Source organism: Zootermopsis nevadensis, unplaced genomic scaffold, assembly GCF_977971745.1.
Source record: "Zootermopsis nevadensis isolate Lab colony 2312 unplaced genomic scaffold, Znev_1.0 Znev_ptg000017l, whole genome shotgun sequence".
NCBI lineage: Eukaryota > Metazoa > Arthropoda > Insecta > Blattodea > Termopsidae > Zootermopsis > Zootermopsis nevadensis.
This window is the reverse complement of record NW_028259149.1, coordinates 7312380-7339035: the sequence shown is the minus strand read 5'-3', so window position 1 is coordinate 7339035 and position 26656 is coordinate 7312380. Positions and strand designations below refer to the sequence as shown.

The 26656-nt window shown below is 37.3% G+C and overlaps 1 protein-coding gene across 5 annotated transcripts in view; it reads left to right on the top strand.

Annotated features, from left to right (window-relative positions):
* LOC110833260 (GTP-binding protein Rhes) overlaps positions 1-25759 on the top strand; it is a 54239-nt gene extending 28480 nt beyond the window's left edge. For all 5 annotated transcript variants that reach the window (XM_022071069.2, XM_022071067.2, XM_022071066.2 and 2 more), the window contains 2 exons: positions 7971-8166; positions 21494-25759. In XM_022071069.2, the coding sequence (XP_021926761.1) occupies positions 7971-8166; positions 21494-22004 (707 nt within the window). In that variant the 3' untranslated portion in view covers positions 22005-25759. The remainder of the gene's footprint in view (positions 1-7970; positions 8167-21493) is intronic.
* The last annotated feature ends 897 nt before the right edge of the window (positions 25760-26656 follow it).

Here is a 26656-nt window from a genome sequence, read left to right as displayed (position 1 = left end):
TTAAGGTTGATTAGGTAACGTTAAGTTAGGTTTGGTTTGATTTGGTTTAATTTAGTTTAGGTTAGGTTACAATACAATAAACTACTTCCATGAATATATTCATTGCTACTGAAGTTAACTCGTTATGGTTACAACAGCCGTATGTTAAAATTTTATAGGTTGTTTTTAGGACTAATTAAGCATCTTACTGCAATAAATAACACAGTTGCAGACTTTGGTAACGTTGCATGTTTGTTAATCGCCGTTAAATACGATTTAATTTACGTATCATATTTGGTGGCTTGTTTGGTGATTGGTTGTCTGTGAGGCTATTTAGTGCGTGCAGTAGCAATGAGCAAATCAGTTTGATAACTTTTGTTATAAGTAATTTGTGTGCAGTGTTAATATAGGTTTTGATTTAAAATTCAGCACAATACCACAGCATGTTATAGACCCCCAGAAAATAATGAAAATATGTAGGTTCTACTCCGGCGTACTTGTTTTTATTTTTCCGAATGTGTTCTCGAATTTCCATGCATTCGCTTGAAAGAAACAAATCTTTTATCGCAAAGTTGACAATAATAATTAATACTTGGACAAGGATTTAAAGTTCAGAGTTTCATAAAAGCAACACGAAGCCTTTAGTTACATTTAAACGCACGCTTTTGGTATTGTATAGGCTTTTTCTATGTTTCAAGTACCCGTACGTAGCACATTTCTTTTCGTATTAAAGTGTTCGATATTACAGCATAAGTACAGAACTTTAGTGTTGTCTTTGGGCAACCATATATTTAACTTAGTAAGCAATACAGAATATTTATTGAGCAGGAAACATTTTATCGTCTGAAAGAGAACCAGTAATACTCTTTAATTGACCAGTGGCGAAATGGTCCGGGAGATGAAGCGTGGAGAGACAGATGGACACAGGGAGTAATGTACACGATATCCGAGTTTTGTGATCATTTATTTTATTAAGTGGAAAGAGGGCAAAAGAGCTTTATTCCCAACGTGTATCGCTCAAGCGATAATCCGTTGCCTGTTTCTTATCAATATGTATACTATTTTGATATTTGACATTTCTTGAAGCCATAGCACATGTTATTGAAGCGTGTGATATGACGCTTGTTACAAATCATTACATTCTAAAATATTGACAAAAGGAAGGCGGGCGCTGTAATTACATAATGCTGAGAGAAACGGGTAGTCCAACTTCCTTTGTCAGTAATTAGACTTTCAGCCCGAATACGTGAGGGATGGGTTAACTGGAGTTTATATAGGCCCAGAAGGGGTGTGTGGGAAAGAGAAAGACAAAATATGTAAAGAGTAGTTTCGAACCTTGTTGCTCAGATTTCTAGCAAGCTCTGAAACAGCAGTTGCAAAAATAGACAGGAACCAGCAGATATGAACGGTGAGAGGATTTCATACGTCCAGTTTATTTAAACACCGTCGCCACTGCGCTCATTAATCCACAGAGATAGAATGTTCCAGTTCCAGAGTTTCTACTTCCCTCTTACCGTCCATGTCCGTTCCCTAAGTCATAGCTCTAACGGGCGCCTAGGGTACCCCTACAATACGAGTTTATATGTTCAGAAGGTGAAACATATGGGTGGACGGACGACCTCCTGTTATGCTTTTATTTCACGTGTATTCTTCATGACATAAAGCATAAACTAAGACAAGTATATAATCAACTTTGTAAGTAGCCAGTTTAAATATTGATTTACCTTTCCAAATTATCCAAGGAACAGACCTATTTTATATCGCGTTATGGCTTTTTGTCTTCTTGTTCGGAATATTAATTCAATTACAACTTATTTAGTGACTTACAACTAAACTAATTAAGGGAACATATAAAATAACATTGTAAAATAAACAGTCAGTGATCAGGGATAGAATTTTTTTAGCTTTCATGTAACTTATATAAAACCTTTTATGCGTTGTGTACACACATGAATTAGCTCAGTAATTTGATTATTTCATCGCCAATCAATCAGTATGCTTACACATTAAATATTAATTCTGTTGATCAGGTTGTTTCAAAGCACTCTCTCATGACATAGCAACGAAGCAATAACGTATAATTGCACACTGCATGGAATGTAAAAATACTGACAATCTAATACCATACTATGTGAAACTAATTCACCAGCATGAGGAAGGAATTTAGCAAATTATACTTCAAAAGAATAATTTAGAGCCAAGTATTTGTTTTACTGCTTCGTTGCCTAAAACTATCATTAAAGTGCGTCAATGATGATAAAGGCAGTCTCCAGAACGTTACATTCTCGTTTCATACAGACAGGGCTAAATGTTTTATTGTTATTCCAACATTTTGCTCAGGCAGCTGATCGAAATCACGAAACTACGTAAGCAGCAGACCTTCGAGCCAAGAATCGAATTTGAGACCTCCCAAATACGGAGCAGTATTGACAGTCACTGCACCTACGTGATCAGTGTGTGACGTATGAGAGAAATAGTCGCGTTATATACCAGTTTTGTCGATTCTTCCAGGGTGATGCGGTGCACATTTCTCGATTCTCATTCTAAAATTCCTGTCGTGCCAACCGGCGGTGTATAATGGAGAATATTATGAGGCCGTACGTGGAATAGAAGTCTTGACTCATTCCCTCAAGAACTGTGAAGAAGGCTGTAAACGTCTGGAAGGGGGGATGAAACGATGCGAGGACCAGAGATAAAGCCGGGAAGAGTCGGCAGTCGGCACAGTTAATCAAAAAGTCTGTTGTCATTCTGTGGGCCGGCTCGAAACCCTACATCATCGATTTTACATGAATTTTACTTTAAACCCGAATTTTCATGTTATCTGGCCTCCCGCTCTGTTTCACAACAACTGCGGTTTGACCCGGTGATTTGAAGAATATTGTACGAAACCTTGTGGGATTTTGTTTTTACGGCGGCAGCGATGTTTATGATAATGATGTTCCTTCTGGACTCATCATTGTTCTTAATTTGTTTAAAACCTTATTAGAGAATTTACCGCAGTATTTTTGGTGTCTGCGTAGTATGAAGGCTGCCCGATTAATGAAAAGAAAGAAGACAGAACGAATGTAACAAGGGAGATTGACCAGCATGGAACGAAGAAAGGGCAGTGATGAACAGAAATAACGAGAGCAAAGAGAAGAATATAACGTGAAGAAAGGAGAAAAACAAACGGGCGAACGAAAAGGGAGAAAAGTCTTTTATCTTAAGCCTAAATATTAGCCTTGAGTACTTCAGCCTAAATCCCCCTGAATCCATGTAAAATACTTTTAGAAAAAAACTGAGATTCCGTTCAGGAGAGCGACTTTTACAAGCTCTCTGTTGCGTAGAGAATTCTGGGTTTAGTTTTCGGGGGACAACAGTTTCTAATATGTGACTTCCCTGATAACTGTCTAATCCTACTCAGTCACAACCCCTACAGAAATATCACATTTTAAGTAAGGCTGTTTTGTCCTTTATTATAATTCTGCGTCTTCATGTAAAACAGTATAGAGGAAATCAGCGTGGCAGAAAAATATTTAATCTCCCGAACAGCTTTTAGCTTAATTTAACTGTGTACATATTTTAGATAGTTTTGTAAGAAATATTAATGTAATATCCGTTGAAATTTTATGGACAAAATCTCCTGTTTTATTTTATAATTTATATTGTTGTTGTTTACAGATGACACAAGTTAACAACATTAATTAAGCTTTAAAAGCAAACATAAAGTAACACGAAGTGAGACCGCAATAATACGTCCTGCTTACTTAGGGTGGCCTGACATTTTAGGTTTGGGCAGGTGATTCTCCCGGGCAAGCACAAGTACACTCTTTTATGAGCATAACATAATGGTGAGAGGCAACATTCCTCATACACATCCTCCCCCTCTCTCACTCTCAAGGCAGTCCGACACCAATAAAAGAGATTCTAGCTTTAACACAAAAGTAATTACAAGAGTATTGATTGGGTCTGCAATGTTGATGTTGGAAGAGCATTTTATATTACTTTTACAAAGAAAGCTTATGTGGTGTGTGACTACAGACGGATGGACAGACATAATAGTGAAGGAAATGCGCACGTATCGAAATAAGACACACACGAGTTACAAATGAAAGGTAATTTGATTTCCATAGTAATCTTAACTAACCAGGTTAATCATTGTTTTGCTGTAAAATCTGTAGCTTCTTTATTACTAAATGCAAACTAGTAAATTATTTATTTTATCGTAGTTTAGAAAGAGTCTCTTCAACCAACGTATATGTACAGCTTTTAAGTGTAGTCTACGACGTATAAATGTCACGATTTCACAAACCCACACAAAAAACTGTAATGTCCCTCGTACTTGGTGACTGGATTGGTGGGAGGGAAGTTACGTACCTGTTGATACGTTTCCGTCTGTCTACCTATATCTGTTGTCATAAAATTCGTTTTTTCACTATATCTCCCTCGTTTTACACACCTGATATAAATCTGACTTTATTGGTTTCTACGGCCTTTGCTATGCGACCCCATCTAGTCATAGGAATAAACAGGGATGGAACAAGAGGGTTCTTATGGCTTACAGTAGTGCAGTCTCACTACGCAGAGCACTTCCCCTCATCTGTCACGATTAGAGGCGAAGTTAGTGGCAAACCAAATTGAAAAGAATGCATGTTTGTCGCTGCTGGTGGTTACAGCAGAGCAGTGCTGTTTCACAGGGTTCATGATGGACCTACAGTATCTTAGTGTCTTCTTCTGCTACAGTGATAGGCATCACGGGTCCCGCCAGAATTCCAGATGTGGTCCGTAGGCAAATTTCATGAGAAACTAAATATTAATATAGGATTTACAAGTGCGCAGGTATAAAATTGATACCAAAGAAGTCGTTTCTAATTTGTAAAGGACATCGCTCAACATAGATAATTCCCTGGTTAGTTGGTTGATCTTAAGAAGAACAATTTCTTTCTATTATGATCTTTCGTATTGTTTTTCATTCCAATTCGGTCGTGGCAAGTTAGAATTGCGTTATGTCATGAATGTAGTTCTACGTTTTCTAACTTTGTTTATCATAAGATAACCCAAATTCAGGGTACTTAAGTGAACTTCCTACCACCAAGTCTGCTAAGGAAAGCTTGTTACAAAGAATAACATTTCTGGCTTATGATGGAAGATTAGAGACGAAATATTTGTCGAATGCGAGTAAATATGGATTAAAGCAGAAGGAAGAAACACTAAATAAAAGGTGAATGCAGAACGAGAAAAATAGAATAGGTACAGCAAAGGAAATTGCGGCAAAAAAGAACAATGAAATGAAGATAAAGTGGAAATACAAGAGAAAGTACTTGCAAGTGTAAGAAGAGCTTCATCATGATCATCTTTATCGTCGATGTTGGTCTTCTGTGTCGTAACGCCGTGTGGGTTTGTAGCTGCAAACCAACGATACCTCCGAACGTTGGTATCTATAATACTGTAACGTGGGACGGCACCTTCGTGAGAACCGTGCATCCACAGACGTATCCACCAGGTTAAGTTGCCTTGTGAGTAAGCCTTCCCAATTTATCTGAATCCTATCATAAACATTTCTCATAACTGCGTTCTGCTTTCACGGTTCCACCCTGTACGTCTTCTCTCGCCTGCTCTTTTATATTCCCGGCCGTCATATATTCGACATCTTCGCTGTTTTCTTTTCGAATGACTTTTTCTTATCGTCAATGTGTGTCTCATTTTCATACCATTATATTCTTCATTTAGCCAATTTTTCTTGTAGTGTGTATACATTCAGATCTTGTGTAATATCCCAGATTCAGATTCATCCTATCCTGATCGTTTCATAATAGTTCTTAGAAATGTCATCTCTGCAGATGAAGAATATCCTTCTTATTACACAATGTCATATTTCTGATCTGCTATTACTAATGGTATAGTGACATTTGACATTTTATTTAGCCAACTAACATTATTTATTCTTATGCTCGGAATAGGGATGAAATAATTCTGAGCCTCCAGTAAATAACATTTTCCTCACGTGTTCTGGTTCATATTGTAACCGAAGAGCTTCTTTCCCAGAATGCTCTTACAGACAAGTGCCAATAGGAGACGCTCAATGGCCTTCATCGCCTTCTTTTTCTGGTGCTGATGGTGGTAATGAAAAGTCAGAAGCATCTATGGTGAGTTTGTTTTATTGATTTCCGGTGCCATGCTCAGGAAGACAATGGGAAACAAGGTGGATTCCTTAATGGAAACAACCTGTCATGTTAATCTGAAATCACGTCCCTTTGTGAAGAATACTTGGTTCTGTAACAGACAAACGAAAAGGAGAATTTTTTTCTAGGTGACAGACATTCATATTACTCACCTACAATCTCTGGAGTGTTTAAATTAAAACGCTTGAGATACGTATGCAGCTTACCCTGAAGAAATAACGAAGAATTGTCAGGATCCGCTCAACGGAAACATCTTTAAAGATAAAGATTGGCGTACTTCCCTCTTCCTGTTCTTTTTTATTTACTTTCTTCTCCTCTCTCGTCTTATTGGAGCTACAGCTTATTCTCTGTTCCAGAGCAGTAGCGTTGAGTGAGTTTGTTCGCAAGAAATTACATTCGAACCTCGTCCGGGTAAATGGATTCTCGTAGTTATCCAACGTTCTTGGAACAGTACCTTCAAATTGGCCACGATCGCTACGACATTCTATTTACCATATAGAATAATTTTCATAGCTCTTACGAGTTAACTTCTACAGTTCAGCGATCGTAGTTCTATACTCTCTGAATAACGCGGACAACTGCGGATGACCTCGGTCAGGTTAGTTGGCTACATCGTTACTGAAATGGGTACACTACGGCCCGTGAACCCTAAACATTTTAATGAAGTTTTCACTACTCTTTAAAAGCACGTACATTTAGAACTCTACATTATTAGCTCTATAGTCTAAAAGTATGTGCGGTTTTCGCTTGAAGTCTATAAAGTGATTCCATAATATGGAGGTTGTCTATGTGTTGTATATCGAGCGGTTTAGAGCTATACTAAATATCGCCGGGAGAATTTCCTTTCAGTTAACACTAGTCCATAGTAACTCCTACAATAAGGAGAATAAGTACAACTACACATTAAAGTCTGTGTTTTTGTTAGTTACACATTTTAATGAAGTTGTAATATCAGTGTGCTCAGTGGATTGTAGTGGTATTTCTTTTGTTTTATTTACATTTGTAATGGTATTTGCGGTTTTCTTATTTTTATTGCAATGTACTTGATATTTTAGAACATACATATCAGTTAAAATAATTAAACAGTTAAAATACATGCCTAATAATGTACAGTGAAGTATTCAAACCACTCACAAATTTACAGTCTAATTTGTGTTGGTTTACAGAATCTAATTATTTCCTGTTATCAGTTCTATGATAGTTTCATGTAACCACTTGCGTTAATTAAATTTAGATGTGTTTTTAAACACGTCTATTGACTATACGAAATTTACTCTTACCTGTAGTTTTAACAGCATAAATTAAAATTCACATTAGTGCTGCATAATTGAATGAAATGGAAAAAGTAAACACCCATATGTCTTTACAATGTAATAACTGGGTTCGCTTATGAAGAATTTACATTACTTTTTCTTCGCCATGTCTAACAACTTAGAAAGAATATAATTGTCATCTTGATAATCACCGCCGCTAGAATATCAATTCTCACGAAGGTAGAAGGAAGTAAAATTACATGCCCACTGTCGTACGTATTGTAAGAATGAGGTTTAAACCGGTTATTCTAAATCAGAATATAATGGAATTAAAGGGCACTGCAAAGGGCTAGATTTTATTAATGTGTAGAAGCTACATCCCAAAAATAATGCACAGGTGAAATGTCACAACCCCAGAATAGAGCTGAATTTATGTTATGTACTGGATATGAGAAATGTATGTGAAGAGTTGTCACTCATTTGATGTGCGATAAAACATCCACTGAGCACCGGATAGTCGATAACCATATTTTAGAGGTGTTGTATCTTAATAGAAAATATCTGTATTGTATTTCAGGTGATATATTCCTGTTAGTATTCAGTATGGACAGCCGGGAATCGTTCGAAGAGGTAGTGCGTTTGCGCGAACAAATTCTGGAAACCAAACTAAGCGCATGCGCATCAGCAAATAGTTCTGGAAGCGGACGGAAGAAGGCGTCCTTGTCGAGAGTTCCTATGGTCATTGTTGGAAACAAGTGTGATAAAGATATGAGGTAAGCGCTTCACAATGGACTTGGTATGAGAGTTGACTTTGCACGGCGATGGAATTTAGACTGTCGTCTTCTGGGTTGTCAAAAATTGAAAATTACAACGTTGAAACTAGAGCGGGAGGTTAAGGAGCCTGAACCTTAAATTAAGGAAACGCCAACCAGATTGAGGGCTTGGTTTGTTGTGAATTTTCCAGATGATTATTTAATAAGAAATGATTTCTGTGAAACATAATTATTTCGGAATTATTTTCAGTCATATTACATTGATTTCCTAATGTAAACTATCTATGAAATGAGGGAAAAGCTGTTACTTTGGTTTGAAATTATATTCACGGAAGTAATTATCAGATTTCAGTTAATCATTGTTGCTACTGAAAATTATCTGTATTTACAGCTAGCTCACTGCCTCTATCATCGCCCTGATGATGGAGGTAGCAAGGACCTCTAAAGTATAAGTAAACTTCTACCAGACTAGACGGCGTAGTTACCCAGAAGACGGTAGTGTTAATGCTGTAATGTTAACGATTCACAGTCTATAATGAAAATATCAGTTCCTTTCCTTTCAGGTTACCAACTATAATTTAATATTCTTTAAATAGTGCGATGATTATAACAATAATATTAATTATATAACGTCTCTAACTTCGGTCTGAGTGACACTAGACACACGTAACATTTTCAGATATTTTTTCTTTTCTAGGGAGAGATTTCAACCTCGTTCTTTAAGAATCTAAGTAGCAATGTAATCCGCTTCATTTGATATCGACAAGTTTTCCATCCTTAATTTCATTCTAGACTAGCGAGAGCACTCCTTCTTCTGCCAGGTCGTTCTTAGAATAAACTGTACTGAAATAAGGGAATTATTTATTTGCTGCAACATCTGACGAATGTGTATTCAGGAAGAGCCCTAGAACAAGAACATGAAGCCATGGAAATTACAGAGAGCATCTTAGGCTTCTCATTTCGTTATTCGGCAAATTACAGCATCCTCCTTGTTTTGAATTTTGTTTACAACTATCGGCATTTTCGTGACTGCAGGGGCTTTTAAAGACTGAATACGTAACCATCCTACAGGATCACGATTACCCCAGTTGACTACTACTTCCGTGAAGGGAAACGTCTCCCTCCCTTTCTGCCCCCCCCCCCCCCGGGTTGTATGTGTGTATATGCTTCTGTTGAGAAAGAAAAAATCAATTGCTACTTCTGGGAAGGAAAGATTGGGATCTGCGTTTGACGTCACATGTTCTCCATGTAGAACTACATTTTTCAATTCCGTTCTGAAGAAACACTTTTCCTTTGGGTTATCGTTATTCTTTTATTGTAGTGTTGCTCCCTTTTCGAGTCAGTGTGACACGAGCTAAAGTTGAGGAAACCAGTCACATGAAAACGTCCTCAGACAGCGGTAACCGCGGACATATTGAAAGATCATGAGAGAAATCTGCACTGCCATTCAAGGTGAATGAAGGAACAGTGACAATATTGTGCTTATTGAAGTTTTACTTAGAATTTTCGTGTTATAAATGTTTGAGAATCGGTGAGAAGTGTTTAAGTCAGTGTTAATTACGGCTAACTGAAGATCTTCTAGCCGAACACCGAAGATACAAGGAAGTGTTTTCATGTTATGAGGATTCTATACATAAGAAACGCTTTTTCGAAAGCCATTTCTTCTCAATAATTCATAATTTTGACATGTGTAGCTTTACAGTTACCTTAAATGAATTTTTACTGGTTAGTTTTACAACTTCATTTCTTAAACATGTCCGGCGTACTATAATCTGCCCGTCCTTCTAGGTATTTGTTGAACTATACTGAATCTAGTTCCGAATAACTAGTTATGCATACATTGTCTGTGTTTTATCAACTGTTGTGTTTTGTAGAGTAATGGCACTGCCTGAAAGTAAATTAATTTTATAAAATTACGATTAACTCATAATTTAACAAATTATTATGAGTCTTTCTTATGTGCATTTCGTACTGATTAATTGTATTTTATAACACTAGAACAACTGCAGAGATGACAGCATGAATTCCGATTGGCTTATGATCATGATGATTTAAAAAGAGGCGACCATGGCTTATAGGAAAATTCCTACCCGATATCGCCTAAAGATAGTGTTGAAGACCGCAAAAAACCGCTGTCAGATTAACCGGTCCACAGAGATTCATATCCGATACCTCCTGAATACTAGTCTAGAGAGTTAATATTTACACCATTCTGCTAGGTGTAGTACACCATAAATGTTCGTTTAATCACCGGATAGTAAATACAGGCGTAAATTCCGTCATTATGTCTTTAAAGCAAATCAGCCAATTTACGTTAATGATTTTGAATTAACACAAAATATAACTTGTCTTATTCGACAAGCAACGAAATGAACATACGCTGAATATGGAGGCTCTACGTTTCTTCGCAACGTTTGCGACCATATACAGGACTTCACATTATCACAACCCACAAGATCATAACCTGAAATTAAATTTTAATTAAAAATATCAGATCAGGATGTTTGAGAAACATAAATACGCGTATGTGGAACTCTGTACAATAGGAATTCACACAATTGGTAGCTCTGCTTGTATTCCTAAACTCTTCATTATTTGTACACCCTTCACATCCAAATATTGTTTCATGAGTAATCCATGTATCCGTGGAGAATACTGACTGGTATTTAAGTCGTATATGAGGTTGCACCCTAATACAGGCGCTTGGCCAATCTTGGGCCACAATAATTGAGTAAAACTTTTCCAAGTCAATTGTTGAAAAAACGCCTCACTCACGTGCAGATGTGAAAACAATAAAACTAGTTTTTAGCTCAGACAAGCGAGCTTGACACGGCGTAATACGAATACTGAACCCCCTCTGAGCTTCGTTTTGATTGTTCCTGGATTCAGTGACAATTAATGAAAAGAATACTAATAAAAGAACCTTTTCCCTCAGTGCAGAAGGCACTTTGATCCTACATAACAAGTACAAGATGAGTTCATTTATGTCTAGGAAGCAGTGCTTTGATCGTTGTTAATAGTTCGTGTTTAAATTTAGGATATATTTGAATTGTATAAAATTATAGGATTGTTTTAGTTTAATGTATCTTCATAAATTATAACACACTTCATACATTTATTCTCTTGTCATTCGTCGTTAAACAATCCGCGTATAATTAAATAACTTACTAATCAACCAACGTCCATAAGATAAATTGACTCAAAGTCATTAACTCTCTGCTGGTTGAATATCGCTTACATCAAATTCCACCATCGGGTAGGTTTCTGAGTCAGTTCAACTCATTTCATTTTCTAAAATCTTCTTCTGTAATATTCTTTTTAATAATATCCTCCAGTCTTATTTATTATCTTACTACCTCGACAATGCTAGGTGGCCAGGATAAATTACATTTATGCAGTGCTGATTGCAGATTTTGATGTTATGTCAAATGAAGTGATTGATTGTGCATGGTTGACTAAGAGGATTTATCGTGGCCTATTTTAGTATACTGTCAATGAACTGATCTGAAGTGGTTAAACAGAAAAAAATTACAAAATTAGAACTGAAGTCCCTTGTATATGAAACATAATTTATAATTACTTCACGGTCGCGTTCTAGTCTTTGTTATACGACACTGCCTTTCTCACTTAGTCCTTCTGGTGTTGAAATATATTGTGAATACTTGTAGGCATATAACTTTACAAGTAAATATCAATATCAAAGTAAATTAGCTGATCTGGTCCGTATTGAATTTATCGATTCGGTCATTTGCGATTATTCGCGGCGTGAATCATCCCGTCAGAAGCGTTCGGCTACGCGTTGGCTGCTCGTCGATACCACCAGGTGTGTCAGAGCAGCGCGGTGCTCTCTGAAGGATGGTCCCTTGGGAAACGCGCTACGTCCTCAGAGCCTGTGCGTTTCAGCTACCGTTATTTCCCACAAATTCTACAGAGCACGTATCACCTACATGCTAACCTTTTTTTACCGTACCAGAGGCAAGTTTCCTTAATCAACTGTGGGAACAGAACGGAAATTTTGTTTACAATTTTGATTTATTGACTGACTGTCTGGACAATACAAATAACATTCATGTAATACTGTTGACATAAGTGAACAGTTCTTTAGATTATTTATTGTTTATCCAGTGTGCACCTATAGGGAAAATGTAGAAGCGAAATTAATCGTTTGTTTTCTACTTCTTCGAGCCAAATTGGCGACAATTGTAAAGCTTAGAAACACAAAATGAACTTTTCTGTAGCAGAACGAAAAAATCCCTGTCTCACGTCGCAGTTTTATCTTAAAAGTACGAGAAAGTTAACTTTCGATTTACGCTGTATCTACCTTCCTTTGACCTGGGGGAAGAAAAACACGATAGTATTCATGGGAGATATGAGAAATACATACAGAATACTAATTTATGAAACCCTGGTGACAAGATACCTTTTGGGAGACCTGGGCATAGATGGAAGTATAATACAATGGAATTTAAACAGGACGTGAAGGTGTGGAATGGATTCATCTCGTATCTCTGGATTTGGCCCGTTTAAAATTCGGATGCAGAGAATTTCGTTTCTAGTTCAGCTACTGTCAGCTTCTGAAGAATGACTCCGCATCATGTGGTTAGTTATTAATGATTTAAAGTGACCATTCTTCCGAGCTTTTTCGCTTGTGAGTAACAAAGTGGGATAAGTCTAGAAGCTCTTTTTAGAAAAGATGGAATAAGCTGTTTTGTTAATTATCAGAATACCGACATTCGTGTGTTAAATTCGACAAATACAGATTATCATATATTGTCCAATTGCAATATGTCTAACCTAAAGGAATCGGGATAGTGCAATCATGACCGGTTACGGATTGGAGCACCGGGGTTTGATCTCTGGCGAGGGAGTTTCTCTGTTCACCACCACAACCATATTGGCTCTTCAGACCACTTAGCCTCTAATACAGTGGGTATCGGGACCTATTTCTCCGTGGGTAAAGTGACCAGAACGTAAAGCTAACCATTCACCTGCATGTGGTGTCGCGGAAAGAGAAAATGTTTACCAGACTCTACGCACCACGCCTTCATGATTAGGTGATTCTTCTTACCTTTAGTCTAAGAAATCGCAATTCAAGAATTGTAGGATAGAGATGGTGTCAAAATGTATAGCGGATCTAATTGCTGAGTACGTTATTCCCAAAATTCGAAAGCTCATACTAACAGTTCATATGAGTTGTTTCGTTCGTTTGGATTATTATGCGTGCGACAAAGGTGAAAACGTATTGAGATATAAATTAAGTTCTTCTGGTACGTTGCGTCGTGCAGCCTGGTCGATACAGGCAGACTTTTCAAAGAAGCTCATTGCTTCCATCATCAGGGCGCAACACCCCACAAGGAAGCCATCTTCATACTTGTCGTCAAGAGAAGTTGAAATCTCACCTTGTTGAGACGTAATTTTCACTGCACCTCAGGCACAGATACGTCAATGGAGCAAACCTTCTCCTAAATGAGGAAACTGAGTTTAGAAACTGTATTGTAAAATGAGCTGCTTCCACGGAAATTAATCTATACGTGTTTCCGGCTACAAAGAACTTTTGTGTCAGCTGAGAGTAATATGAAACGCATTCACTTTGTCACTTGTGTGTATCGTCATTTCCATGAACGTCGTCATACTCGATATTACTCGATTGTAACTGGAAGTATAAGCAAATGGTACTAAATTAAATTCTGCATATAGCCTAATATTTCCGTCACTTTTCATAGGGGCCTTATGGACCGAGTGATAATTATAAGGCTCAGAAGGCAACGATTTTTGGAAATGGCCAATTCCATGGACTAACTAATAGTCGCTCAAATAGTCAGTAAATTCCTCTCCTTTTGTGGGACAAAATTTTCTAAATGATCTGCACGCTGTGTACGCTTAAAATAAAAGTAGTCGCACGTTTCCGTTACTGGAAATCGTTATAAGCGCCCCTGGTGCCCGAATCTTGACATTGGAATTGGTTTATTGTAATGAATCACATGAGAACATGGGGGGTTGGTGAAAAGCGACTTTTCTTGTTTTTGCCTCGCTTTCAGTGCCCCTACGCCTCGGCTCCCTCATACACGTTGCATTGACCACGGATCCAACATGTTCGGAAACTGGGTGTTACTGAAGCGCCATCCATCTGTAATGCGCATAAAACAAAACAAAATATCTGTTCTTTAGTTGGTTCAGTTTAGTTATTTGTTTTCTACTAAATACCCTTAATCCTTTCCTTTCAGAAATGTCAGCCGCGTCTACTTCTACTTTCTCCATAATGTTCTCTTTTAATTAAATATGTTGTCCATGACAGCTTCCTGTGACACCTGCCAAGATTCGTTATTCACAATCACCCCCGACGCTCCATAGTCTAGTTAGAGAAAACGTCGTTAAATAAACTGTAAATAAATATAATCACATTTCATCCCTCACTGTACGCTTATACCTCGCAAGCTAGAACAAGCTCTGGCTGAAATGTATTTGGAGGATACCCGGTTCGAAACTCGACCTCGAGACTTCAGTCATTACTGTAACAACAAATATCAGTCATTCAGTCTTTTCTGTAGCAACTACAGATGCCTTAAAATTATTTTTCAAGGATATCTGTAAGTATTCGGTTATCCCAGTAGAATTACTGGCTAATTTAATGAAACAAACCACGACATTTTTATACCCTCTACTTTTCAGCCCATCATACGTCCACTCATCATAGTCTGCTACAGTAGTTGATACAGCGACATTAAATAACTCGAGACCTAATCGTGAGCTAACCAGAACCCTGAGAATCACCACCGCTAATGCCCTACCAGTACCCACCACTGAACACGATCTTGAGTTAGTTGCATTTGCCTTTGATCATCAAAATCTGTCTTTGAAGGATCCATCTTAATGCTGTCATCCACCTCCTCGGCCTACCACGTGTTCGTCTTCTAAGAAGTTTGTCCATAAAAATTTTGTATGTAGTTATTTCCCCCTCCTTACGACTGCAACCTCCTAGATTCTACTTTTCTAACAACGCTAGGAGAACTCTGTAAATCACGAAATTTTTAATCTTTTAATATCCTAAATTTCTTTAATACCTTCTTCTTCGCAGGTTTTCAAACTATATATAGAGCATATAATTTCTTGGAACTACGTAAAGATACATTGATTAGTGAAGTACATTTCTAGGCACCCGGTAGCAAGCTGTCCTAGCCGGAACGGCTGGAGTGCTCTTCCCAGGACCCTACACGCTGTCTTGGCATGCTCCCTGGGGCGCTGTTTCTACAGTTGTGCTATTTATTTGTTACAGTCCGGCCTTCTCCCTGCCTCGGTCTGGTTCTTTCAATTGAATTAAGCTTAGTCCTTGATCGATTTAATTGTTTTTCGACAAGAAAGATTCAACTCTTGCTACAATAATGGTCAACTCGCAGATCGCTAATAGCAGACACCGAACATATTCTGTCTTAAGTAGGATATACGGTTTCCACGGCAGTGAATCTTCCCTTCCTATCTAGTCCTCGCATTTGTATTAAAATTTGTTTTGGCTGAACAGAAAATATTGCAAGTACCCAGTTCTCTGATGTATTACCATTCTCATAAGAATACGCCAATTATAACACACATTTCACGAAAAGCTTAAAACGAAATTTATCAGAAATAGGGCATCGTAAAAATAATTGCACAATATATAAATTATAGGTCCACATGGTATTGCGATATATATTTTAACATATTAACTTATATTTTTAACATGTTTGTAGCATATTTAACTAAACAACTGGCAAAAATATCAAGAGTGAAGAACCAATGACCCGTTTATTTTTCTATCAATAGATGTTTATCTACAATAAATGAATATCAAGATTAGTGATTCATAAAAAAATAATGAACAATGTGTGTTCTTACTGGAGTACACCTTTCCATCCTTATTTTAAAATACTCTAAGTAACAAGCCACGTGGCAGAGTTGGGACGTAGGGACGAGGCGTACCGAGAACTTAATGACTGAAAAATAAAATCATCAACCAAAACGTATTTTGAGATTTGATTTTCTCGCGAATGTGAAGACGTCAATTATGAAGCCATGCGGTTTTGTATGTGGTAACCATCTCAGCCCAAAAGCTTACAATCGATAAAACGTTTTCTTTCTACTTCAGAACTTTCCTTGTACAACTACAGTTTGGTGTGTTCATTAAAATTCTCTTTAAATTTTATCACTCTCTTCAGATTCTTTTTTTCATATGCTTCATCAACTGATGTGTATTCACAAAAGAGGCCGAGCCATTTAATGCACGTTATTTAAAAATTCACCCGTTAGAATATCTGATTTGTTAAACGTGAACGGTTTGAATTTCAATTTATTGTTTTGTACGACGAAATTTTGACGATCTTAAATATAGGATGGTTCATAAGTCGCTTAAATAAAAGAATCAAAAACTTTTTTTTATCACGGTTTACAAGAAGTGTTCAATTTTTCCCGCAAAGTTTAATCCACATTTTGCACCTGTTTCGGTAAAGCGACTTACGAGTCATCCTTCGTAATCGTAGACATTTGTATAAGACTCATTCACATGTAAATATATCTGCAAATTCTGTATATTAAACGTTGCGGAACTTCATTCAAATATGTTACCATACATAGAACGATCACAGAGGTCTCGAGCATATGATGCATACGAAAGATATTTTCACTGTATATTGAAAGTTATGTTCGGAGAGGAAACTTGTTCTCTGATTCTGGGCTAGAGCAGAGGTTGAGGATGTTTGAGAATAATCTTTGAGGAGAATGTAGCGAGATATGATAGAAGAACTAAACGCTGATTTTGGGAACGCGTTAGAAAGTCAAGTGGCATTTCTAATTGGTTTGAAATGTGCCTAAAAATCTAATTTCAGTTAAAACATTTGTAAAGTTTTGTTAATTGCGCAGAAACTATTTCTGGTTTTAAAGTGTGGTGGCTCATTTGGACTCTTGTCGCGACACAGCAGCGTGCTGTGGGACACTTGTTGAGAAACTTGAATTATGGGATGATGTTGGTCTGTGCCAGTGTGATTTTATATAATTTTACACTCTGTTGAACCGTAAATCTGTAATTAACATAACTTCATATAATAGTTTCTGCTTCGTGTTATTGTTATAGTGGTCAAGCAGGTAGATGGGGACAAAATCTGATAATAACAGCAGAAATGGTTGCTATAGAGATGTCTCACTCTGCAGAACACCTGATACCATCAGCGCCTCCAATTAGGTTCCAGTTTCCATGAACACATTACACTGAGTTATCCTCTTTGTCAATTCAGTAACTAAGCGAAACTCTGAAGGAAACATGTCGCCGTAAAGGGACAGAACTTGGATAGACCTGACTATGTAGAGGAGGCTATTGTAGTCTAAACGAGGTTCTCTGGGAACCTTCGTTGTTTGGCTTACTTCGCATATCGACAGGAAACCTGAATGCTGAACGGCCTAACGACGTAATTTGTAATATCAAGATAAATATTAAAAAAGTGATCTTATAATATGAATTACATAATGGTAACCTTTCAGTGACTAGCGATCAGCCGTCGAAATTGATACAGTATGAAGATGGCTGTCTTCTGAGTTGTTGCGCCGAGTAGTCTGGCAGAAGTTTACCGTCGTTTCAGAGTTCCTTGCTGCATCCAATATTGTGGCGATGAATTCTGATGATAGAGGTAGCAAGGATCTCTGAAACGTCGGCAAACTTCTGCCAGACTACTCGGCGCAACAACCCAGAAGACAGCCTTGAAAATATCAAATCCTACTTGGATACAGAATGTTTATCTGAAACGCTGGTATCTAACTACAAGTCTATTCGGCGTTATGCTACCGGTGTTAGTTCCGTAACAACACATTCAGATGGTGTACCTTATTATGTTACACTCTGTACTGAGGCCGAACTTTAATATTACCTCATGAGGTTCTATCACGTTATGAAATAAATATTTCTGAATTTCGAGTAATCGTTAGCTGCATGAGTAATCACTAAAACCACTCGGTTAATAGATGTTTAATGCGTATGCATAAGGGAACAAATTAATTAATGGATTTAGGCATATACAGACCTGACTGTATTACGATGATTTATAGAACACTTTACCACAGAAGGGAATTACTTTACATGTGATTCTGTGTTTGGTTTGATCTTCTGTAGGAGAATTATAACTGAGTGAACACAAAATTTGTAGCGACTGAAAATGTATCACACATGATGGAAGTTTGTAAAATAATGTAATTGTACGAGGGTGGAAGTAAATTACGTTCTCACGTGTTTTGAAGTCTCACTAGCGCACTGACAGCTATAATTACGAACGACAAAAAATCGGAAACGTACAATTTATTTACGTATTCTAAATATTTTAGGAATTGGCTGCCGAAAAATTCTCAGACAGGATGCAATGAAATTTAAATAAATATTTTATATAATTCGTATAGGTACGTAAGTCTACACATATTGATATATATAGGAGACAAAATATAAAAATAGTTGTTGTTTACCTCAAAACTGGTGTTGAGAAATTAAGAAATGGGGCGCACACGTCTTTAAACAATATGGACCTACCATCATTTTCATAAAACTAGTTTCCATTGTCCTCGCATAGCTATAAAACTGTGACACGTGTAACGTTACCAACTTACTGATAGACTACCAAAAAACAACAATAATCCTCGATGCGATTTCTGTGGTCAGAAAAAATTAATTTTTGGAAGTATTATAGTTAGGAATTTTGGTGCCAGAGGGAGATTTAATAATGGGCGATAATATTCAAAACAGGATGGGTAAGATTTTTTAGTTTATGTTTGTAGTTCCAGCCATCCTGGTTTTCTTTCTACATACCCATTTCACTTTACGAAGAGTCATTAAATAAACGAAGAAAGAAACAAAAACTGTATTAATGTCTGTCATCGAAGTTTAGAGCCTTAATGGTTGTACATCCATGCAGAGTCGTACATGTGACCCATAAAACGAACAGTTCATTGGCCATTTAATCTAAATGTCACTTAGTTTCAAATGAAAGAGTTCAGTTTTCGTCGCTTGATACATGTAACTGAATATGTGCGTTTTCTAACTTCTGGAATGTTGGGCACCTTTTTCCACTGTTTATAACATAGGAAGGTCGTTACATGACACTCGTTGTAAACTACAGCGCTTAGGCGTCGTTGGTCCAGTCCACAGGAGTTGATTTATCGCGCCATGCTGCTACGGCAACTTCTCCGTCACCTGAATAACGCAGGTAGTCTATATGCAGAATTGCAGGCATTCAGATGTTCCGTTTTGCAGCTTATAGAGACGATGGAAATAATTATGAATGAGGAATAAAGAAAGATGAAATAGAAATTGTGATACTGATAAATACGAGCAATTGTTTGATTAACTATACTGACATCCTGGCGAAAAACCGGTAGTTCTAAACCAGTGAGTCGCGGATGGTATTCCTCGCAGCAGTGTCGCAGTTTCAACGTATACCGTTCCATTATAAAATTATGCGAAAGCAAAAGGAAAAGATATTTCAAAAGGGAGAAATATATTGATTCAAAATGTTTCCTCCTCTCAAGTGGTCGTAAATGATGAGCACTTTCAGTATTAGAGTACAGTTTAAGAACGGACATTTTCACTAATAGTAGAAAGTAATTGTACAATAAAACATAGGCCTACATGTTTCAATTTCTCTCTGAGGTTGTCTGTTTCAACTCTTGCTTCCTCACCATAGTGAAACATGCATGTCATTCCATTTTAGAACAGCGATTGACTCGTAGTCTCTCTTGAGTTTACACTCCTTGGTCTCCTGTTTAGTTTGAGTTTCCATCCACAATCGACCCTTTGTTCGTCATTCATGTAGACAAATCAGGCCAAATGCGAAAGTGTGTGTTGACCTTTATGAAGTGTGGTTCAGTCAAATATGATGTGTCTGTCATCGTTTGTCTCTCTCTCTCTCTCTCTCAGTGCCTGCTATAGCCACAATACATCACATATACAAGCTACTCATTGCCACTTTAGTGACAAAGTCTGCTTTGAAAAGAATAGTCCGTTCTATAATGCCATACATCTGTCTAAATATATTTCAGCGCCGAACTTGTGTAAATCAGTAAAAGACAAGATTGTTTTGTTTACTGCTTGTGAATATGCTAGAAATATTCTGTACAGGTAATTTCTTTTGTTATTATTCTGAGTTATAAGCCCGCGTGGACTTGTGGGTACGTACCAACGCTTCGGGAGGAACACACTACATGTATCTTCAAGAGACATTATGTTCCTCTATGTATGTACCCACAAGTCCACACGGCGTTACATGGCATCTTCACCGCTGTGAAAACTTCACTTATCAATAAACTGCAAGTGTTTGCTTATAAGTCCTTGAGTTCACATCATTTATTTCTAGACTGGAGAGATTTTTTCACAGAAACGTAGGACATAAAAGTTGCTTTTGTAGTTAAGGGTCCTCTACAAAGATCAGAGACTGTCTGTGACCAGTATTCATTAACACGCCATCAGGTTATTGACTTAGAGTTATATCCCTAACCCTTAATATCTTTAGTTACCTTAAAATACAGACCTGTTTACAGTACGAAGCAGCTTTATTGTCCTGTCAAGGATGCTATCTTCCTTCTCCCCCCCCCCCCCCAATTATCCTCCTTGGTATTGGCGAATTTCCCCGTGCTAGACTATTGTACCCGTTCATTCACTCTCTCATAACTCTAGGTGATACATAGGCTGAAGAGCGGAAGAAAAGTGATCGACCTAGTCAGAACAACAGAGTTGCTCCTTGCTCCATTAGGATCGATGAATGTATATGTCCTCCACTCATCTTACGTAATGCTTATGGCTTTAAAATGACGTAATTGTTGCGTGTAAGAACACAGTAAGAACACTATGTAACTTATAGCCAAAAGAGAGAATATATTGAATAAAATCTTCTGTATAAGCGGCGATAAAAATTTGTATTTTCTCTTGTAACAACAGACTAGCTCCGTGGAAACTTTGACCTCACGAAGAGTAACTGAAACTAAGCCCACTCGGTGTATATCAACCTCATTGACCTAATATTGTCAATATTCGGTTCTACTGTACAAAGAAATATAGATTAGGCTTTTAACTTTACAGTACCGTCGAATGAGATGGAATGATGATCATGGGTGGTAACTTGGTACGGATTTGGAAGGATACATTTGCGGCCTTTTTGTTCCAGCTGAAGAGACTGTGGAAAAGCGGGATATAATCGCCGATAAACCGGTTGAGACTCCAACAGCGAATTTCCCAAATAGCCTACAAGTTTATTGTGTCTCCAGTGCGTCATCCCGCCCACTCGGTTGTAGCCAACACGAAATGTGAGTGTCTTTCTCTGTTCCACAGGACTGTATCTGTAGATGAAGCCTCGGCATACGTCGAGACACAAGACGACTGCTGTGTGTTCGTCGAGGCATCAGCCAAACGCAACATAAGAGTCGACGAACTTTTCTATGAGCTCTTCGTAGTAGCTGGGCTCCCGTTGGAGATGGCACCGAACCATCACAAACGCCTGCACCCCAGCTTTGGCAGCCCGTACACGCTGCCCCCTCCCACACCGAGCCATCGCTCCAAGAAGTGTACCATCTCCATCAAGCGACGTCTGAGCGACGCTTGTGGTGTTGTCGCGCCGAATGTCAGACGTCCGAGCATTCGAACTGATCTCATGATCATGCGTACCAAAACTTCGTTAGGCAGTGGCATTGTTGGTGATGGTGGAGGCTCCGGGGGGTTGGGTGGTGGTCGTGTTTTTGGGAGTCTTAGAGGATTGGTAAGAGGCAGACGGAGAGGTCGTGCAGGGGCTAATCTTGGCATTGGGGTCTCCTCAGATGACGAACATAGATGTGTCATACAATAACGGCTCTTTATTTTTCACGTTCACGAAGAAGTTTTTGCATGGCTGAAAGGGGTGCTGCTGGTAAGGACAAGTGTGTATTATACGATTTCACACTTCCTACCCCGTCTTCACAGATTAGGTCCTCTGGCATGTTCCGCTTTGTAATTAATTCGAAAACAATAAACTCCTTAACATCTGGTAGTACTCTGTGTCCGGAGTATAGGCCCATCACATACACCGGATAACATACGATAGAAATCCATGTGATTCCAGTCTTAAGCCAAAATCGATTTCTTACGTTCTGTTGATCATCTTTTAGTGCTTTAGTAACAGTATAAAAGTTTTTATTAAGTTTATATTCATTCAGTTTGTTATGTATTAGGTCGGATTCAGGGCGGAGCGGTTATGTTAGCCGTGTTAGCAGTGTTAATCCGGCTAACACTTGTAAAAAATAAAAAAGCCTTGTGCCGTATTTTCATAGTTCAGCGGCACTTCACACATTGAACACAACAGAATCGATCAAATAAAATGTATCTTTAGGCAATTCCATCCAGCCAGGCGTTGTTAGCTATCTAGTTGAGGTTTACGCTCGCTGCGAGTGTAAGTATGGTAACAACATCCTGGCTGGCTGGCTGGCTGGCTGGCTGAAGCTGGTGAAATATGCATTTTATCTTATCGGTTCTGCTGTGATCCAGTCTATGGAATGCCAATGAACCAGGAAAGGAAGACAAGACTTTATTTGTCTGTTTTTCAACACGGGATAACACAGCTAACCTTAACATATACTTACCGCCTTTGGTCGAAATTCTGTAGTTGCGTAATGAGCCCATCTCAAGTCTTCTAACTATACAAGACAGAATATTAAAAAGAAGAAACTCATTTACGCTTGGAATCTATTTTTCAATACTAATTTTCTTTGCAGTCCCATTTTGTGTGGGATCTTTCACAATCTTCAAGAAAATGAGAACTCTAGAATTTTTATATGTCTATATATAAAGGAAAAATATTTAAATCACATCAAATACTGATTATCTTTGAGACTCATTTAACTGATTATTCATTTAAATTAAACATACAAATTGTAGAATGTCGGAAGAGTGTAAGCGTATTGTTCTCTTTATTTTGGCTTGTTCTGACTTAGGTCTGGGGCTGAGATATTAAATCTTTTGCATATGCAATAGGATTCCTTGGGTATAAAATAAGAAAATCGCATCACAATTTTGAAAATATTTTTCCTACTTGAATATCAAGTTCTCATCCCAGTTTGTTGGCGCTGTATGGGCGTGCACATCTTGAATTTTACCGAGACTGACTACAAGTTACTCATATTGTAATCGTGTTAACATGTGACCTGTTTTTTGTGTGTTGTCAGGAACTGCATCTCATCCCGTGAGATTATGCTTACACAATAAATAGAAGTAACTTTTGTTACTTGTTCGAAACATTAAGTTTGGTGATCAGTTGAGCCATTTTGAAACAGACGTCCAACGTTTCACAGACTATCTCAGCCTATTGAACCTCTGATGACTGAGAAAGAGACAGTGCTACAAATGTTGGATTTCTACTCTGAATTGATCGTCCGAGACGAGTTGATCACGTCTGGCTGTCATTAAGGCTTCAAGTCTCATACTGAATAGCAGTACTTGTTTAGAATTATTTGTACCTTTCGCCATGATGTAAAAATCGTGAGTATTTTTATGTGAAGAACGTGATGTGTTTTTTTTTTCATTTTGTTAATAATTCTTAACATGGTTACATTTATTTACATATTTTACTTATTTTCCATGTATTTGAAAAATATTAGAGTAGAAATATAACCGTTGTTCGGTTAAAATAATACTCTCAATTCAGCCAAATTTATGCACTACTTAATTGAATACCATAAAAGGAGGTGTAATACAAAATAAAACAGCAGGATAGATAGGAAACAACTCTATTTTATTTCTAAACCACACAGTAATGGATCGTGAGAAATAACGTACGTGGTTATATTTATTAGTACTGAGGTAAATCCATCCCATTACGCGCCATGTAGGCGCGTAGGGGAGAGAATTATAGCTCCTATTCATTCTCAACCTCAGCACTAGATTGGGGTTTTACTGTTAATGAGAGGTTTCATAAACCGAAGTAATCAGAAGCAAGTGACAGCTTTTAGGTAATTTTCTGTATCCATACAAGAAGGAAGGTTTCATACTTTTCAAATGTGATAAACCAGCGTAATCAATTTTTATTTCAAGCACTATTTGTAAGAGTTATTTCGTCATAATTTCATTGTTTTTATCTGTAATGTTTGCAAAACTGAATACAAATTGATGAATGCTCTGAGGTACACTGCTGTTAATCTGTTTGCACAGCATATGTACCTGTTAGGTAAAAACAGTGATTTTTTACACTGTGATTTTACTTTTAATATTAGTATATAAACAAGTAAGTATTACAGGTTTATATTAAATGAACACCACATGTTATGTATGAAGCAATACTCATGTGTAAATATGATTTTCTGAACAATAATCCAGGATTTTGAAGCCATTCTTATCCACTTAAAATCAAAAGATGACAATTTTGCTTAATGCTGATTATTAATCAAAACTAAATGCATATTTTGCTTATGTAACAGCAAAGTCTAGAATATAAAATTATAACAAATAACATAATACTTGTATTTAACAACTTTCTACTGTAGTTAGTTTTGTTTATATACAATTGTATTCTTTAAAGCTCGATATTCTGAAAAGGTCTCCAGTCTGTGTTCTGTCTACCGCAAATAAACGTGATAAAATGTTCGTGTTTTGAATGGCTGAGAGTGTCATGCCTGTAATTAAATTATATTAAAGAATTTTTTTAGTGTGTTATTTAACCCTTGCCTGTGCTGAGATTTTAGCTAACAGAAAATATGCTACATTCGTATGTATATTTCCATGATAATATAGGTATTGTCGAGAAGACACAAATGGCTGGAAGTACTAAACGTCTGTGAAATATATCAAACAGGATGTGGTTTACCGGAAGTCAATAAAATAAAATAATTATTTTAATAAATTCTGGACAAGACTGAATATGCTTCATACGAAATGTATGGATTATGCTAAATACATAAAAGTTGTAGTTTGTGTCTGCCGTTATCCCATATATGCAACCTTAACCAATATAAACATCACTGTGAGTGAGAAGATCATGTTTATAAAATACGCTGTAACTTTCTCATTCTTTTTAAACGTTGCATATTGATTGTATAAATATCTATGATTTTAATAAATAAAATACAGAATGATCGAAAAATCACGTAACCTATTCCTGGCACATGTTCTATTTGTACACTTTCGTAGGATAATCCACTATGAGGAGAAATTTTTTCAGTGACTTTCGTTGAGGGCGTGACAAATTTTGGGGGATATCGCCCAAACTATCGTCAGTTGACATTGAAAGTGACCGGAATGGTTTTTGTCCTGCACGTTTCTTGTGTTATGGATACGGTTCGCCAGACGAGATATTATCAAATTTCGTTGACACAGGAGAATCGGGAACTGTATCCCGAAACTCATTCTGGCAAATTAAAATAAGAACGAGATGCCAGGAAGTGTCCGACACTGAACCCACGATGCTACTGTGAAGAAGACATTCTTGCACTTCGATTGTTGAAAGGCAACTCACGGACTGTGTGGGCTGTTATGTAATCACAGAATCGAATCGAATTGTACTGAATTGCGACTACCAACAAATATTTTCATGTGGGTTGCGTGTCTCTTCGATTGTCCTGTATGTACCCGTCTGAATATTTGGTAATGTGTGCATGGAGAATGGTGAAGAAACTTTTATAACATTTGACTAATAGCAGATATTTACCAATGCCAATAATGTTTTTGTGTAAAAATATCTGTAATTGCCACGTCACAGTAAAACACTACGGACAATTGTTATACAACACGTCACCCAAGAGCTGAATGTCCACGTGTTTGTGAACGGTGTTTCTTTTCTTTCTTTCTTTTTCTTTTTTTTCCCATTACCACATATCTCTTAAATACCTGCCGGAACCCATTCAGTGAACCGATTCCCAAATTTAGTGAGTCACTCTTCGAGACATCACTTCTCTGTATTACATATGCACTGTAACTCATTTCGTATGATGAAAAACGTTTCTAAAATGTGCGGCAGTTTTAACTGATGTGTGATAAAAGTAGTGCCATACATTGAAAGGAGAAAGTAGAAAGTCTGCATTTATCTTGTGATAGAAATTGGTGCATTTTCCAGCACCGTAAATAACTGAGAGTTTGATATATTTTATTTTCAGGAAGCAAAAGTATACATTAAACATTTGTGTAATAACATGCAATAAACATTTTAGAAAAAAAAATACAGGTGAAAATGAGCAATGATCCCTTTATAATAGAATAAAATTTAGTTTTTGGGAGAACCAAAATATATTCCATGTTTCTTTTCTTCCTCGCTTTCTACAGTAACAGAAAGACGTGCCACATCAGAAATCATGAACATAGACTTTTATTCCGCACACACACACACACAGTTAGGTGCTTATTCTAAAAGTAACACTGTCCGATAAGGTCACTTCAGACAATATGAAAAAGAAAATTAATGTGCCTCACATATTCCTTGATAAAAATAAATTTGTACATGTTCGTATAGAATTTATTTTTCCGTCATAACAGATATCC